This window comes from Hypanus sabinus, chromosome 29 (assembly GCF_030144855.1).
Source record: "Hypanus sabinus isolate sHypSab1 chromosome 29, sHypSab1.hap1, whole genome shotgun sequence".
NCBI lineage: Eukaryota > Metazoa > Chordata > Chondrichthyes > Myliobatiformes > Dasyatidae > Hypanus > Hypanus sabinus.
This window is the reverse complement of record NC_082734.1, coordinates 14,862,822-14,878,749: the sequence shown is the minus strand read 5'-3', so window position 1 is coordinate 14,878,749 and position 15,928 is coordinate 14,862,822. Positions and strand designations below refer to the sequence as shown.

General features: G+C 40.8%; 1 protein-coding gene across 1 annotated transcript in view; it reads left to right on the top strand.

Annotated features, from left to right (window-relative positions):
• Positions 1–15,928, top strand: part of LOC132383035 (ankyrin repeat and fibronectin type-III domain-containing protein 1-like) — a 214,250-nt gene that overhangs the window by 152,603 nt on the left and 45,719 nt on the right. Inside the window, exons 4-7 of the mRNA XM_059953740.1 lie at positions 158–362; positions 1,646–1,834; positions 4,454–4,567; positions 7,671–7,768. Of these exons, the coding sequence (XP_059809723.1) occupies positions 158–362; positions 1,646–1,834; positions 4,454–4,567; positions 7,671–7,768 (606 nt within the window). The remainder of the gene's footprint in view (positions 1–157; positions 363–1,645; positions 1,835–4,453; positions 4,568–7,670; positions 7,769–15,928) is intronic.

Sequence of the window (15,928 nt, the reverse complement as noted above, 5' to 3'; positions counted from 1 at the left end):
GCATTAACTGCTATCAACCAACTACTATGGTCATGACCCAGATTATTCAATGCAAGTAGCATTGAATTCCAGTTTGGTTTCTGTATTTGCTTCAAAAGATATATTTTAGGGTCATATTGATTTTAGTGGAATTTAATATACATTTTTTAACTTCTAGAACATTCAGTATGATTCGGTCTTTGATGCTGTGGAACATGAAGATCTCGATGCAGTTCAGCAGATACTTGCGCGTCCTGGTACACTCAACAACCTCAATGAGGCTACAAGCAATGGCCTGGTACCTCTGGATATTGCTGTCCTGACTAATAACATCTCAATGGCGAGCCTCTTAATGAATGCTGGAGCCAGGGATAACCATCAGTGTGAGTAGTCAAAACTAGAACTAGGGATGGAGAATGTTAAGGGCATGGTTAACCATCACAGTCAAGAGTTAGTGGTGACTTTATAGGAAATACGATGACTGCTATCATAGAATTGTGAGACTTCAATGAAAGGCTAAAACATGTATTTGGTCATTGCCATATATCTGTTCTCCACTCATAGAGTCATTCTAATATCATTAGTAAGTACCACCTATCCCTGCTATCCCCACTGCGTATCAATCTTGCTGAGGGCTGGACTTCCACTTTAAAAGGCATTGGAGCAATTCTTAGAGGAAGCACTCATGTTTCCTACACTCCTCGCTCAGGTCCTTCTAATCTGTGGCCCTCTTAAATGATTTTACAATAGTGAACACCCAGCACCAACTTATGTGACATCAGCACCCTTATGTGTCAAAACCATGTACAGAGAATGGGTTTCTCTAATGTGTACATTGCTTTATTGTGCGTCTCAATGATGAGATGCTTTCTCATCACTAAATGCCTTATTTATTTGTTTACTTATGATATGGACTCTATGAGTATCGCTGGGACTTATTACCCTGGGGAGTGAGAAACATGTGGAGCTAGAAAGTGACACACACAAAATGCTGGTGGAACGCAGCAGGCCAGGCAGCATCTATAGGGAGAAGCACTGTCGATGCTTCGGGCCGAGACCCTTCCTGACAAAGCCAGTCCTGACTAAGGGTCTCAGCCCGAAACGTCGACAGTGCTTCCCCCTATAGATGCTGCCTGGCCTGCTGCGTTCCGCCAGCATTTTGTGTGTGTTGCTTGAATTTCCAGCGTCTGCAGATTTCCTCGAGCTAGAAAGTGGATAAGCTGATACAGCAGAAAGATCACACCTCCAAGTGATCTTCTATCAAAGTTCTAAATTTGTTTCATAAAATAATTTGTTTCATCAAATGGGCATTGTCAGTATTTATTAATGACATTGCTACTTCTTCCCTGAACTGAAGGAGGCAGTTGAGAGCCAACTGTATTGGTGCAGCCAGCGCCTCATTCATGTAAAAGCAGACAGGGGTGGCAGATTTTCTTCCAGGAACCATCTGAGTTTTTAGAACAATCTGGTTGTTTTATGGCTACTGTTACCCAGACTTACCAAAAACTATGCTGACTTCACCACTAGGCCACCATTCCCCACTTGATTGAAAGTAGTACAAAACCTAAGTAAATATCCCTATTGCTATTCTCATCACCATTCTGTTTGTCCCATCTTTTTCCCTTAAACTCCACATGTTCTCCATGCTGACATTTTGTCCATCCAGTCGATGAAAGAAATTGGTCTGTGCATCTGACAGCAATAGTGAGCAATGCAGGACAAAAGATTTCCGAACTGACAGAACTCAGGAATGAAGAGTCAGAGGCTGATTTCCATAACAAAACCCGAGCGCTTCGGACTTGGAGATTTCGACACAAGCTCTATAAGCAAATGAAACTTGCTTTTGACAATGCACGTAAGTGCCTATGTCTTTACCGGGAATCATTAATTTTGTTTTTATTTAAAATTCCTTATATTCGTAAAGCAATGTGTATCCAAACTAGTCATCATAACATTTCTTCCTGAGCTGCATATCCTATCCACTGCTCCCTTTGCAATGACCTTTGCTCTTACCCTGGTTAAATTACTTTGCAGTGTTCTGACATACAAAGGATCATCGCAGCTTGTGCTTGATAGACACAAGGTCATATTGAATTATGGAAGGAATAGTTGAATGAAAGAGCAATCCATAGATTGTCTTCCATAGAGAGACAGTGAAGCAGTTCACATTGATTCAATAAGGACAAATTGGATAGATTTTTTTTGGGAAAATAACATTTTTGGGTAGAAGCTGTAATAATATGAGATATTTTAAGTAGCAAATATACTATGCTAAGATGAACAAGAGACTATGGAGTTATGGTTTCTTAATAGTTTCTCCTGATGGAGTTTTTGTCACTTCTTATCTGGGTGTGATATAGACTAATTGATAGTAATTGACCATATGAATCAGTTAACAACACCATTCTCAGGTTACCAGGATGGGGGTTGGTAAACCTTGAACATTCCACTCCTTTATTCTTATGTACTGTTCGCTTTCAAGAATTCAAAGTACATTTATTATCAAAGAATGTATATATTATGCAACCTTGAGATTAATTTCTTAAAAGGCAGCCACAAACCAAAGAAACCCAAAAGAACCCATATATTTAAAAAAACAACTGTCAAACACCCAATGTGCAGAGAGAGAAAAAACAAATCATGCCCATAAAAAAGAACCCATATAAAAAGAAGACCGTCAAACACCCAATGTGCAGAGAAAAAGAAAGCACAAATAGTGTTCTGAACTGAAGTCTGCAAGAGAGCAAGATAGTTCAGTGCAGAGCAGAGTAAACCTCGTGGATCAGCAATCTGAACAACCCTTGTCTCAAGCTGCACCATCCTGACCTTTTCAATTTGGCTTAGCTCCTAAATTAATATCCAAACATCAGATGCACTCTGGGTCTTGGACCCCACCATCGTGATTCAGCGTGTAACCGATGCTTCCAATCCGGCATAGCACTTAAATCTCCATACAACCGTCAAGTTCAGTTGAATCAGTACATGGACCTGGATCCCGCTGCTTTGATTCAGCCTGTACCCAATCTTTCTGATGTTGCATGGTACTTAAGTTTCCGTCCAAACATCAAGTTCAGTTGTATTGAAACACTATGTTGTGCAAATCTCGCCACCTCAATTTGGCCTTCAGCACAGCGCTTAAATCAACCAAACCTTAGGTGCTCCTTTCCTCACCGATGGGCCCACCATTTCACCCTGCCTCGCCTCAGTTCTGCCACATAGAATTGCCTTCAAGTCCAAAAAGAGTTCCAAAATCAGGTTTATTATCACTGGCATGTGTTCAGAAATTTGTTAACTTAGCAGCAGCAGCTCAATGCAATACGTAATATAGAAGATAAAAAACAAACTAAAATAATAATAAATAAATCAATTACAGTATACATTTATTGAAATGATTAAAAATTGTGCAAAAACCAGGATTAATATATATTTAAATAGTGAGGTAGTGTACAAGGGTTCAATGTCCATTTAGGAATCAGATGGCAGAGGGGAAGAAGCTGTTCTAAAATGGCTGAGTGTGTGCCTTCAGGCTTCTGTACCTCCTACCTGATGGTAGTAGTGAGAAAAGGGCATGCCCTAGGTGCTGGAGGTCCTTAATAATGAACACTGCCTTTCTGAGACACCGCTCCTTGAAGAAGTCCTGGGTACTTTGTAGGATAGTACCCAAGATGGAGCCAACTAAATTTACAACCCTCTGCAGCTTCTTTTGGTCCTGTGCAGTAGCCCTTCCCCCCACCCCCCCATACCAGACAGTGGTGCAGCCTGTCAGAATGCTCTCCACAGTACATCTGTAGCAGTTTTTGAGTGTAATTGTTGACATACCAAATCTCTTCAAACTCCTAATGAAGTATAGTCACTGTCTTGCCTTCATCATAACTGCATCAAAATGTTGGGACGAGTTTAGATCCTCAGAGATCTTGACACCCAGGAACTTAAAACTGCTCACTCTCTCCACTTCTGATCCCTCTATGAGAAATGGTATGTGTTCCTTCGTCTTACCCTTACTGAAGTCCACATTCAGCTCTTCCGTCTGACTGACATTGAGTGCCAGCTTGTTGCTGCGACATCACTCCACTAGTTGGCGTCAATGGTTGCCTCTACTTTGCTCTTTGAACCATCTCAGTATCCACCTGCAGCAATCTGTGGTCCTCACAATTACTTACAATTCCTTCTAGATTTGAATCATCATTAAGCATGATGCCTAGCCAAATCTTTGAATTTGTGCAGTTCAAAGGAGTGATTCGACTTGCCATAGTATCTTCTCCCAACTGCTGTGAGAAAGTGCACATCCAACCAATTTACTAACATCCTACTTAATTGAATTATCAATACAGTTACAGTTTTAGACTTCTTTTATTATGTGCATGATGTTAAATTGCAATTTATCAACTGAATCAAGGAGACATTATGTTGACTCTCCCCACCATATTTAATGCAGAACATGAGGGTAACCTGAATTAATTATTTTTCCCTACAGATGTTCCTGATTCTCCAGAGAACGTGTGTTTGTTTGTAACTGGCAGTACATCTCTTCAGGTCACATTTGAGGAACCACGAAAGACAGACACCTTAATAATCACTCGATATAAAGGTAGTTTTAACCAATTGATTCATTGTTGTAATTGCAACGGGTCTAATGTGTCTATTGTATGATTCCCAAGTGTTCACAGAATTTTTTAAAACTGTTGGTTAAAAGAGCAAACAACTGATTAATACAGGAGGGTGATTTCCATTGTTCTTTATGACATTGAAGGAAGCCATTTGGTCTATCAAGTCTCTACTGGCTCACACAACAATCCCATTGCTCCACTGATTTTCTCTATAGTTTATTCTCTCTATATTTCTATCAATTCCAACCAACATTACTATTTACTGTCACTCTAGTACAATTTACAGTAGCTAATTAACCTACCAACGTGTTCAAACAACTATTTACAGTGAGTAGATGACCTAAGTTGCCATCAGGGCATTTGGTTAGGGTTAGGGGAGATAAATATCAACTATGGAGCCCTATGCAACTTATTGTGGTGGTGTGTAAGAACAAATATGACCAATTAAGATCCTTACTTAAGCAGTAAAGAAAAACCCATTAACATTCCCTGTTAACAGGATTTAATTGGGACTTGGGCAAAGTCTGGGAGGGTAACTCCTGCTGATGTATGTTTACCAGAACAAAAGACAAAAGATATTTGATCCAAATCCCGGATTCTAAATCAATGGTTGTTTTGTTTCATGGAGCTGCCAGCACTGACATCATCAAGAGCTATTGAGTACATTAGAGATGGGCCTTTTTACATGTCTGCCTTCAAAAGCAGCACCAGGCCATTACCAGAATTTACCCTACTACTGCGGAGTGAATTTGATGTCCATTCCAGGCAGCAGCCAGCTGAACTGCTCCATCTGATTAATGATTTTCTGATCACTAATGTGTACAAGATTCCTTGGCTTAAAGAGAAGTCTGGAAGTTTGCACTCTGCAGGAAAAATAACTAATGATTTGGAACTCATTTTCCTGGAGAGGGGAGAATGAATACTATTGTTGTAGTGCTGGTTTTGGGTATGGGATCTACAATTAGTTTATCAATAATATGGTCACTGAGGAATCCAAGAGAAGCTGGTTCTTCCAGACCACTGTTCTATCAGGTTCCTTCTTCTCCAGCCCTTCACCTTTCCTGTCCACCAGGCTTCACTTATCACCTTCTAGCTTATCTTCCTTCCTCTCTCCCACCTTTTTATTCTGGCATTTTCTCCCTCCCTTTCCAGTCCTGAAGAAAGGTCTTGTCCTGAAACATCGACTGTTTATTCAATTCCATAGATACTGCCTGATCTGCTGAGTTCCTCCAGCATTTTCTTCCAGTTCTTATGGAGGACGTGAATAGAATAGGCACTTATAGGGATAAAACAAAAGTAGAAAAATATGTTGACAGGATGAAATTATATAGTGAATGGAGTCCATGTAGAATACCAACACTGGCAATGACCATTTGGGCATGATGACTAGTCTCAATGCAAAGCATCCTGTGTAATTCCTTGTAAGTGCCAATTGCTTGGGCACTGTAGAAGAGCAAGAGATTGCAGTGCCAAGAAGTGTGTCTAAATAGCTACACAGAGAGAATGGGCTGAATTTCTTTCAAAATGCACAATGTTCATCATCCAAAAATAGAGTGAACAAAGGGGCAGAAGTGGTAGATGGCATTAGACTATAAAGTAATAAGATTGTAGGTAGGGACAGCTGAAGTACATCTGCAAGGAAGACAAGGACTGTATGTATAGTTGTACTGCATGAATTTGGAAAGCTTGAAGTTAAATTCACCGTGTGGGATTCAGAGGGAATGATTGAAACGTGGCTCAAATAAAAGGACTGAGTACTCAGTATTTCCTAGATATGAGATATTTAGAAAAGATAGGGAATGAAGAACAGGAGGCAGAATTGATTAAGAAAAAAATAATGTAATGATCAAGTTAGGGCAGGGATGTCTTTACAGGGTCATGGATAGAATCCACTTGCAGGAAAAACATCAACGTAATACTAGAGTTAATCTTTAGACTACTTAACATTGAGAGGGAGATAGAGGACCAAATCAACATAGAGCTGCAGAGATGTGCAGGGACAGTAGAATGGTGATAGTAGAAGAAGATAATTCCTCAGCATTCTGGTGAACTTCTTTCATCTCTTCATTTTTGCCCTTACAAGTAAGTAGAGGCATTGCTGGATTTGGTACTGGAGCATATGGCAGACCAATTTGCTGTTAATTTCTTAATGAAGATTGAGATCATCGGAATACTCAAAGAGGTGAAAAAATCAGGAGGCATTATTAGAGAAGACTGTCTGTGCTTAAAGTAAATAAGTTCTGGTTTGGATGGCAGACATTCTATATGGCTAAGCACAGTGGAATTGATTAATTTTCCACTCATCCCTGGGGATATGGGAGGTTTCAGAGCTCTAGGAAATAGCAAACGTGACAGTCGTATTCAAGAAGACATGAGAACATGCTCTCAACTATGGACCAGTCTGGTTCACCTTTGTTATAGAAATCTTATGGAAAGAGTTAACAGCCAACATGGATTTAACCATCTGAATGGCCTGTTTCTGCACCAGAAGGATTTTTGTGACCCTGCAGTTTCCAGATAGTCGCCAGGAAAATTGTTGGAAAACTGTTCCATTTCAACTTTCTCTCAGTAAGAGCCCATTGTTAATTCTCAAAGGGAAGTTTTTTTAACTTTAATTTTTATGTGTGTACAGCCACATCAATATAAAATTCCCTATCCTAAACTTGAACAACACAGAGGAGGGCTATTTGTCCCATCAAGTCTATACCAGATCCTAAGAAAGCAATTACATTAGTCTCATTCTCCCTCTCCTTAATTCTCTGTACCCTTGTACATTTTTTCACTCGTATATGCTCAGCAACTCCCTTTTGGTCCTTTTTGCCATTGGCCCGCATTATGGGATAATATACAGCAGCCTGTTAACTCACCATATGTCTTTGGAATGTGGGATAAAGCTGGGACACCCAGAAGTCTCCCGTGTGGTCACAAAGAGAATGTGGAAACTGAGACAGACAGTGCCCAAGGCCAGGATCAAACCCTAGTCACCCAAGGGATGAGGTAGTAGCAGTAGTTACATTCATCCTGATTTTAACTCCATATCCTTCTCTTAATTGGACTGATACAGTTTGTGTCCACCTCTTTCAGTGGAGTGGAGTTACTCTGAAACCTTTGAAACCAGAGTAGGAGTTGCTGTTGTCGAGGATCTGAAGTCCCTGCAGTTAGCAATTGAAGGCCTCGTCACGGTAAGTGGCAGTATGACATGCTCACAACCTTTTCTTATCGCTTTGCTTAGAAATAGGTTTTAACAGTGTCTGTTCATATGTATAAATTGAACAAATTTGTTGAACCTCTTGTTCCCATTTCTTCCCATGACCCTGCCCATTGGGAAGGTGACTCTGGCAGTTACAGCTCTTATTCACCCAAAACATGCCATTTCTCTGCTGTACTGTGTATACACAATAATATCATGGACAGGCACAGCCACCATTGATTATTTACCAACAAAAAGGCCATGCCCTTTAAATTTAACTCACAATAATAATAAGTAAAAAACAGAGTCCTGTATCATGTTGCATTTTAAAAAGTCCCTGCTAGAATATCATTTTTATACTTTATAAATTTCCTCTACCAATTGCATTCAAAATCTGATCACTGAAGGCAATCATCATAGATTAAGGCATCTCTGCACTAGTAACGATGCTATCTGGCTCAAGGTCTCACTTACATTATATTCATAAACACCCTTTTGCATGAAATATTATTTTACAGCTCTGCAATCTACAAGTCAATGTTTGCATACTTATTTCCAAATCAATTTGCAAATGCAATGGTGCAGCATTAATGGTAGAAGAATGTGCTGCACTATAACCAATGCTTATGGAAAATCCATTATTTTTTAATATGAATGAATAGGCAAAACTAGGCAAACTATCAACAGCTCTGCTGCCTTTGTTAAAAAATTTAAGAGAAAAGTTAAGATAAATCCAACAATAATTTATAAAAATACTCCCACTGTTTATTATCTTACCGTTTCACCAACAATGGTTCTAGTTTGAACATTTAAACCATATCTAACACTAATGAATCTTTTCTTTTGATAATCAAACATGAAATAGTTTCATGAGAATCATAGTAAGTTTGCAGCATTGAATGAGTCTATAGCCCATCATGTCAATACTAGTCAAAAAAGAGCTGCTCAACCTAACTACATCTTACAACAGCCCTGTTGAGCTGCAGGTATATTTCCAGGCAGTTCTGAAGGAATTTTCCTCTCTCTCTCTCTCCCATCTAGACAGTGAGTTCCAAATACCCCCGGTTGAAAACTTATTTCTTCATCTTTCCTAATCCATTCTAATCCCTCCACTGATCATTTAAATCTATTCCCCCTGGTTTTTTGACTATTCAACTAAGGAAAAAAAGACTCAATCCAGGCCTCTTTTTAGGTCTCCCATTGGCCTGCCCATTAGCAAATTAAAATAACCCCAGACCTTTGAATCTTTCTTCATCGCTGAAATTCCAGATCTGGTAACATTCTTGCAAATTTCCTCTGCACTCCTTCCATTCAGTCATATCATTCCTTTGATGTAGTGACCAGAACTATACACAGGATTCACTCTGTGATCTAACAAGTCTTGTGTTCAGTTCCATCAGAACCTCCTGCTCTCACATTGCATGCCTTACCAACAAAGGGAAGCAGCCCGTGTGCCTTTTTAACATCTGTCTACCAGTCCCGCTAGAGATCAGTGGCACACACTACCTTTGTGTTGTCCGCAGTCCTCCTATTTATTGTGTAGCCTTTGTCTTATATGAGGTGATATGGGAGATCTTGTACAGATTTGTGAGACTGGTGATGGGAGGCCCAGATTATGTCAGCATTTCAATATGGGTTATTGAAGGACACTGAGGTGCAAGGGAATAAGAGATTGTATCTTGGGAAGGATTGGGGCAGTCAATCTATTTCCATGTTGTAGCTTGTAGCTCTATAAGATTCCATGTAATAAGTAAACTAACTTGTTATCATGGTCTACACTCATAAATGAAAAATTTGAGTGTTTCTATCTGAGTTAACACCCACATATTAAAGATTTTCAGTTCGTTTTGAGTCACATTTTCAATTGTTAATCAATTATAGCATCAGCCTACCCTTATGACAATGATCAAATACCCTAAATAAAAACAGAAAAGGCTGGATATACTCACCAAGTCACGCTGAAATTGTGGAAAGAGAAATGGGGCTAATATTTCAGGTCAAAAACCTCTTGTCAGAACTGGGAAGGAGACAAAAGAAGCTGCACGGAGGGTAGAGGAGGGAAACAGTCTCCCATGGGGTAAAATGGGAAGGGGATGCAACCATAGGGATTTTATGTTATATGTTAATGATAAGGATAATGGAATTGATCACTGGCTCAGTTGTATCACAACAACAACCTTGGCTTCAACATCAGTAAGAAGTGTGGGAAATGTTCAGGAGATATTTTCGTGGGGTTCTACATAGGTATGTTCCAATGAGACAGGGAAAAGATGGTAGGGTACAGGAACCATGGTGTACAAAGGCTGTTGTAAATCTAGTCAAGAAGAAAAGAGCTTAGGAAAGGTTCAAAAAACTAGTTAATGATAGAGATCTAGAAGATTATAAGGCTAGCAAGAAGGAGCTTAAGAATGAAGTTAGGAGAGCCATGAAGGGGCCATGAGAAGGCCTCGGCAGACAAGATTAAGGAAAACCCCAAGGCATTCTACAAGTTTGTGACGAGCAAGAGGGTAAGATGTGAGAGAATAGGACCAATCAAGTGTGACTGTGGAAAAGTGTGTATGGAACTGGAGGAGATGGCAGAGGTAATGAATACTTTGCTTCAGTATTCACTGCAGAAAAGGATCTTGGCGATTGTAGGGATGACTTACAGTGGACTGAAAAACTTGAGCATGTGGATATTAATGAAGAGGATGTGCTGGAGCTTTTGGAAAGCATCAATTTGAATAAATCACTGGGACCGGACGGGATGTACACCAGGCTACTGTGGGAAGCAAGGCAGGAGATTACTGAGCCTCTGGCAAAGATCTTTGCATCATCAATGAGGACAGGAGAGGTTCTGGAGGATTGGAGGGTTGCGGATGTTATTCCCTTTTTCAAGAAAGGGAGTAGAGATAGCCCAGGAAATTATAGACCAGTGAGTCTTACTTCAGTGGTTGGTAAGTTGATGGAGAAGATCCTGAGAGGCAGGATTTATGAACATTTGGAGAGGCATAATATGATTAGGAATAGTCAGCATGGCTTTGTCAAAGGTAGGTCGTGCCTTATGAGCCTGATTGAATCTTTTGAAGATGTAACTAAACACATTGATGAAGGTAGAGCTGTAGATGTAGTGTATATGGATTTCAGCAAGGCATTTGATAAGGTACCCCATGCAAGGCTTACTGAGAAAGTAAGGAGACATGGGATCCAAGGGAATATTGCTTTGTGGATCCAGAACTGGTTTGCCCACAGAAGGCAAAGAGTGGTTGTAGATGGGTCATATTCTGCATGGAGGTCAGTGACTAGTGTGCCTCAGGGATCTGTTCTGGGACCCCTAGTCTTCATGATTTTTATAAATGACCTGGATGAGGAAGTGGAGGAGTGGGTTAGTAAATTTGCTGATGACACAAAGGGTGGGGGTGTTGTAGATAGTGTGGAGGGCTATTAGAGGTTACAGCGGGACATTGATCGGATGCAAAACTGAGAAGTGGCAGATGGAGTTCAACCCAGATAAGTGTGAGGTGGTTCATTTTGGTAGGTCAAATATGATGGCAGCATATAGCATTAATGGTAAGACTCTTGGCAGTGTGAAGGATCAGAGGGATCAAGCCCATAGGATACTCAAAGCTGCTACACAGGTTGACTCTGTGGTTAAGAAGGCAAATGAGGCATTGGCTTTCACCAATCGTAGGATTAAGTTTAAGAGCCAAGTGGTAATGTTGCAGCTATATAGGACCCTGGTCAGACTCCACTTGGTGTACTGTGCTCAATTCTGATCGCCTTACTACAGGAAGGACGTGGAAATCATAGAAAGGATGCAGAGGAGATTTACAAGGATGTTGCCTGGATTGGGGAGCATGCCTTATGAGAATAGGTTAGGTGAACTTGGCCTTTTATTCTTGGAGCAATGGAGGATGAGAGGTGACCTGATAGAGGTGTACAAGATAATGAAAGGCATTGATCATGTGGATAGTCAGAGGCTTTTTCCCAGTATCTAGCATGAGAGGGCATAGCTTTAAGGTGCTTGAAAGTAGGTACAGAGGAGATGTCAGGGGTAATTTTTTTTAAGCAAAGAGCGGTGAGTGCATGGAATGGGCTGCCGCCGGTGGCGGTGGAGGTGGAAACAATAGGTTTTTTTAAGAGACTCCAGGATAGGTACATGGAACTTAGAAAAATAGAGGGCTATAGGTAAGCCTAGTTGGTTCTAAGGTTAGGACATGTTCGACACAGCTTTGTGGGCCAAAGGTCCTGTATTGTGCTATAGGTTTTCTCTGTTTCTAATTGATTGTGGACCTCAGAAAAGGGAAGTCAAGGGAACACACACCTATCTTCATCAAGGGATCAGCAGTGTCAACATCTCTGAAGATCTATCCTGAACCTGACATATTGGTACAATTACGAAGAAGACATAACAGTGGCTATATTTCACTAGGAGTTTAAGGAGAATCGGTATGTCACCAAAGACACTCACAATTTTCTAGAGATGTACGTGGAAGACATTCTAACTAGTTGCATCACCATCTGATATGGAGGGAACACTGCACAGGATTGGAAAGATCTGCAGAAAAATGTCAAGTCAGCCAGCTCCATCATGGGCACTAGACTGTCCAACATTGAGGACATCTTCAAAACACAATGTCTCAAAAAGGCGCCATTCCTGACTAAGGACCCCCATCACCCAGGACATGCACTCTTCTCATTGCTGCCATCAAGAAGGAAGCATGTGAGTCTGTAGACACACACTAAATATTTCAGGAACAGTTTTTGCCATCAGATCTATGAATGGACAATGAACACTATCTCACTATTTTTCTTCCCCTTTTGCACTACATATTTAATTAAATTTATATATTGGAATTTATGGCTTATTATTATGTACTGCAGTGCACTGCTACTGCAAAACAACAAATTTCACGACATATTCAAGTGATAAATTTGTGGAACTTATTCTGATTCTGGCTTTATAGCCAATTTTGCAGATGATACAAGGATAGGTGGAGGTAGTGTTGAGAAAGCAAGCAGTCCAGGAAAGAACTTGGACTGGTTAGCAAAATGGGCAAAGAAGTGGCAGATGGAATATAATGTAGGGAAATGTATGTTCATGCACTTTGGTAGAAGAAATAAGAGCATGGACTATATTCTATACAGGGAGTGAATTCAGAAATTGATGGTACAAAGGGACTTGAAAGTCCTAGTGCAGGATTCCCTAAAGATTAATTTACAGATTGAGTTGGAAGGCAAATGCAATGTTAGCATTTGTTTCTACACTAGAATATCAAAGCAAGAATGTAATGATGAATCTTTATAAGGCATTGGTTGACCACATTTTGAGTATTCTGAGCACTTTTGGGCCCCATATGTAAGAAAGGATGAGCTGGCACTGGAGTGGGTCCAGAGGAGGTTTACGAGAATAATCCTGGGAATGAAAGGGTTAATGTGTTAGAAACATTTGTTAGCTCCAGGCCCATACCCACTGGAGTTTAGAAGAACGAGGGGGAATCTCATTGAAACTTAATAAATATTGCAAGGCCTAGATAGAGTGGACATGGAGAGAATGCCTCCAGTACTATTGAGAGTCTAAAACAAGAGGGCACAGTCTCAGAACAGAAGGAAACCCCTTTAGAACAGAGCTGAGGAGAAGCTTCTTCAGCCAGAAGGTGGTGAACTTGTGGGATTTATTGCCACAGATGGCTGAGGTGGCCAATTCATTGGATATAGTTAAAGTGGGGGTTGATTGGTCCTTGATTATGGAGGCTTGCTAGTATTGTTCAAGAGGTTTTAAACAAGTGTGGCAGGGAATAGAGACCAAAGTAGTAGATCAGCAAGAAGAGTGATTGAACAGAAGATAGAGCTAGCTTAAGTAAGTCTAAAAAGAAAAACAGGCAGAGCCAGGATATTGAACATCGTAAGACTGACGGTGTGAAGTGTATTTATTTTAATGAGTAAGGCAGATGTGCTTAGAACATGAATTAGTACATAAAACTACAATTTTGTAGCCATTACAGAAACTAAGTTGAGAGATGGGAAGGAATGGCATTTCAACATTTCAGGTCATTAGTGTTTCAGATATGACAGAGAGGTTAAAGGTTTTTTGTGGGTAAATCCACATTAGATATGTCAAAAACTTTTAAAGGTCACTTAATTAGAGTTCAGGACCAGTACGTTCCTGTGACAGTGAAAGATGGGATGGCAAGGTTCAAAATCCTTAGATGACAACAGCTATGCAAAAGGAAGCATATAGTATATAAGGTGTAGGAAATTGAAATTGGGAACAGCTCTTGAGAAATATAAAGGAAAATGGGAAGAGTTCTGATAGAGTGCCTTATGTTCTTACAGTCTAACCTATGCAAGAAATTGGGAACACTAAAGGGGCCATGAAATGTCCTGGCAAGGAGAATTCCAAGGCATTTCATATGTGTAGGGAGAGAACAATACGGTAGCTAGGGAAAGGACAAAGCAGTCAAAGAAGGGAGTTACAAATACAAAAAAATTCTACAGATGCTCGAACACATACAAAATGTTGAAGGAACTCAGCAGGTCAGGCAGCATCTATGGAAAAGAATAAACAATCATTGTTTGGCTGAGACCCTCCATCAGGACTGGAAAGGAAAGGGGAAGAAGTCAGAATAAGAAGGTGGAGAGAGGGGAAGGAACACAAGCTAGAAGGTGACAGGTGAAGCCAAGTGGGTGGGGGGGGCGCAGATAAAGTGAGAAGTTGGGAGGTGATTAGTGGAAAAGGTAAAAGGCTGAAGAGAAAGGAATCTGATAGGAGAGGAGAGTGCACTGTGGTAGAAAACAAAGGAGGAGGGGCACCAGTGGGAGGTGATAGGCAAGTAAGGAGAAGAGAAGTGGTAAGAGGGGTGCCAGAGTGAGGAGTGGAAGAAGAGAGTATGGTGAGAGGGAAAGGTTGTTGGAAGTTGGAGGAATTGATGTTCATGCCATCAGGTTGGAGGCTACCCAGACAAAATATGATGTGTTGCTTCTCCAACCTGAGAGTGGCCTTATTATGTCAGTAGAGGAGGCCAGGGATTGACATGTCGGAATAGGAATGAGGAGATTGGAACTAAAATGGTTTGTATCTGGGAAACCTGCTTGCTGCAGAAGGAGTGAAGATGCTCAACAAAGCAGTCCCTCAATCTACATCAGATCTCACCAAAGTTTAGGAGGCCCCATCAGGAGCACTGGATACAATAGATGATCCCAACAGATTTGCAGGTGAACTGTTGCCTCAGCTGGAAGAACTGTTTGGGGCCATGAACAGAGGTGAGAGAGGCAGTGAATAGGAGGGTGTAGCACTTCTTCCACTTGCAGGGCTAAGTGCCAGGGAGGAGATTAGTGGGGAGGGACAAATGAACAAGAGAATAACAGGAAGAGTGATCTCTGCAGAGGTGGAGAGTAGAGGGGAGTTTAAGATGTATTTGGTGATAGGATCCCGTTGAAGACAGCGGAAGTTACAGCTAATGATGTGCTGAATGGAGGGGCTCATGGAGTGGCAGGTAAGGGAGTTTATTTATAAAGCCAGAGGACAGAGGAAGTGAATAAAGTCCTTTTTTGCTTCAGTGTTTGCCAAGGAGAAAGACATGGATGATGGTGAGTTCAGGGAAGTGCTGGCTTGTTTTCTCTGAGTGGCAGAGGCTAAGGAGAAATTTTCTTGAGGTTTATTAGATTATAGATAGAGTACGCAGCCAGTATCTTTTTTACCAGGGTCAAAATATCTGATGCTAGAGGGCATCCATTTAGTGTGACAGGGAGTACGTTCAAAGGAAATGTACAGGACAAGCTTTTTGTAAAGAATGACAGTTGCCTGGAATGCGCTACCAGGGATGGTAGTGGTGTTGAGCACAATAGAGGTGTTCAAGAGGCATTTAGATAGGCACATGGATGTACAGAGAATGGAAGGATATGAATATTGAGTGGACAGAAGGATATACCTCAGTAAACTATTTGATTACTAGCTTAATCAGTTCAGCACAACATCGTGGGTCAAAGAACCTGGTCCTGTGCTGAATGGTTCAATGTTCTATGTCTGTTGATATTCCACAGCATGTTGCTATCAAGGAGGAAGAGGTGTTGGGTGTTTTGAAAAACATATGGATGAGCCCCCAAGGCACGGTGCGATCTATCCCATAATAATCAGAGAAGCAAGGGAGGTTACTGCTAGAGTCTTAACAAA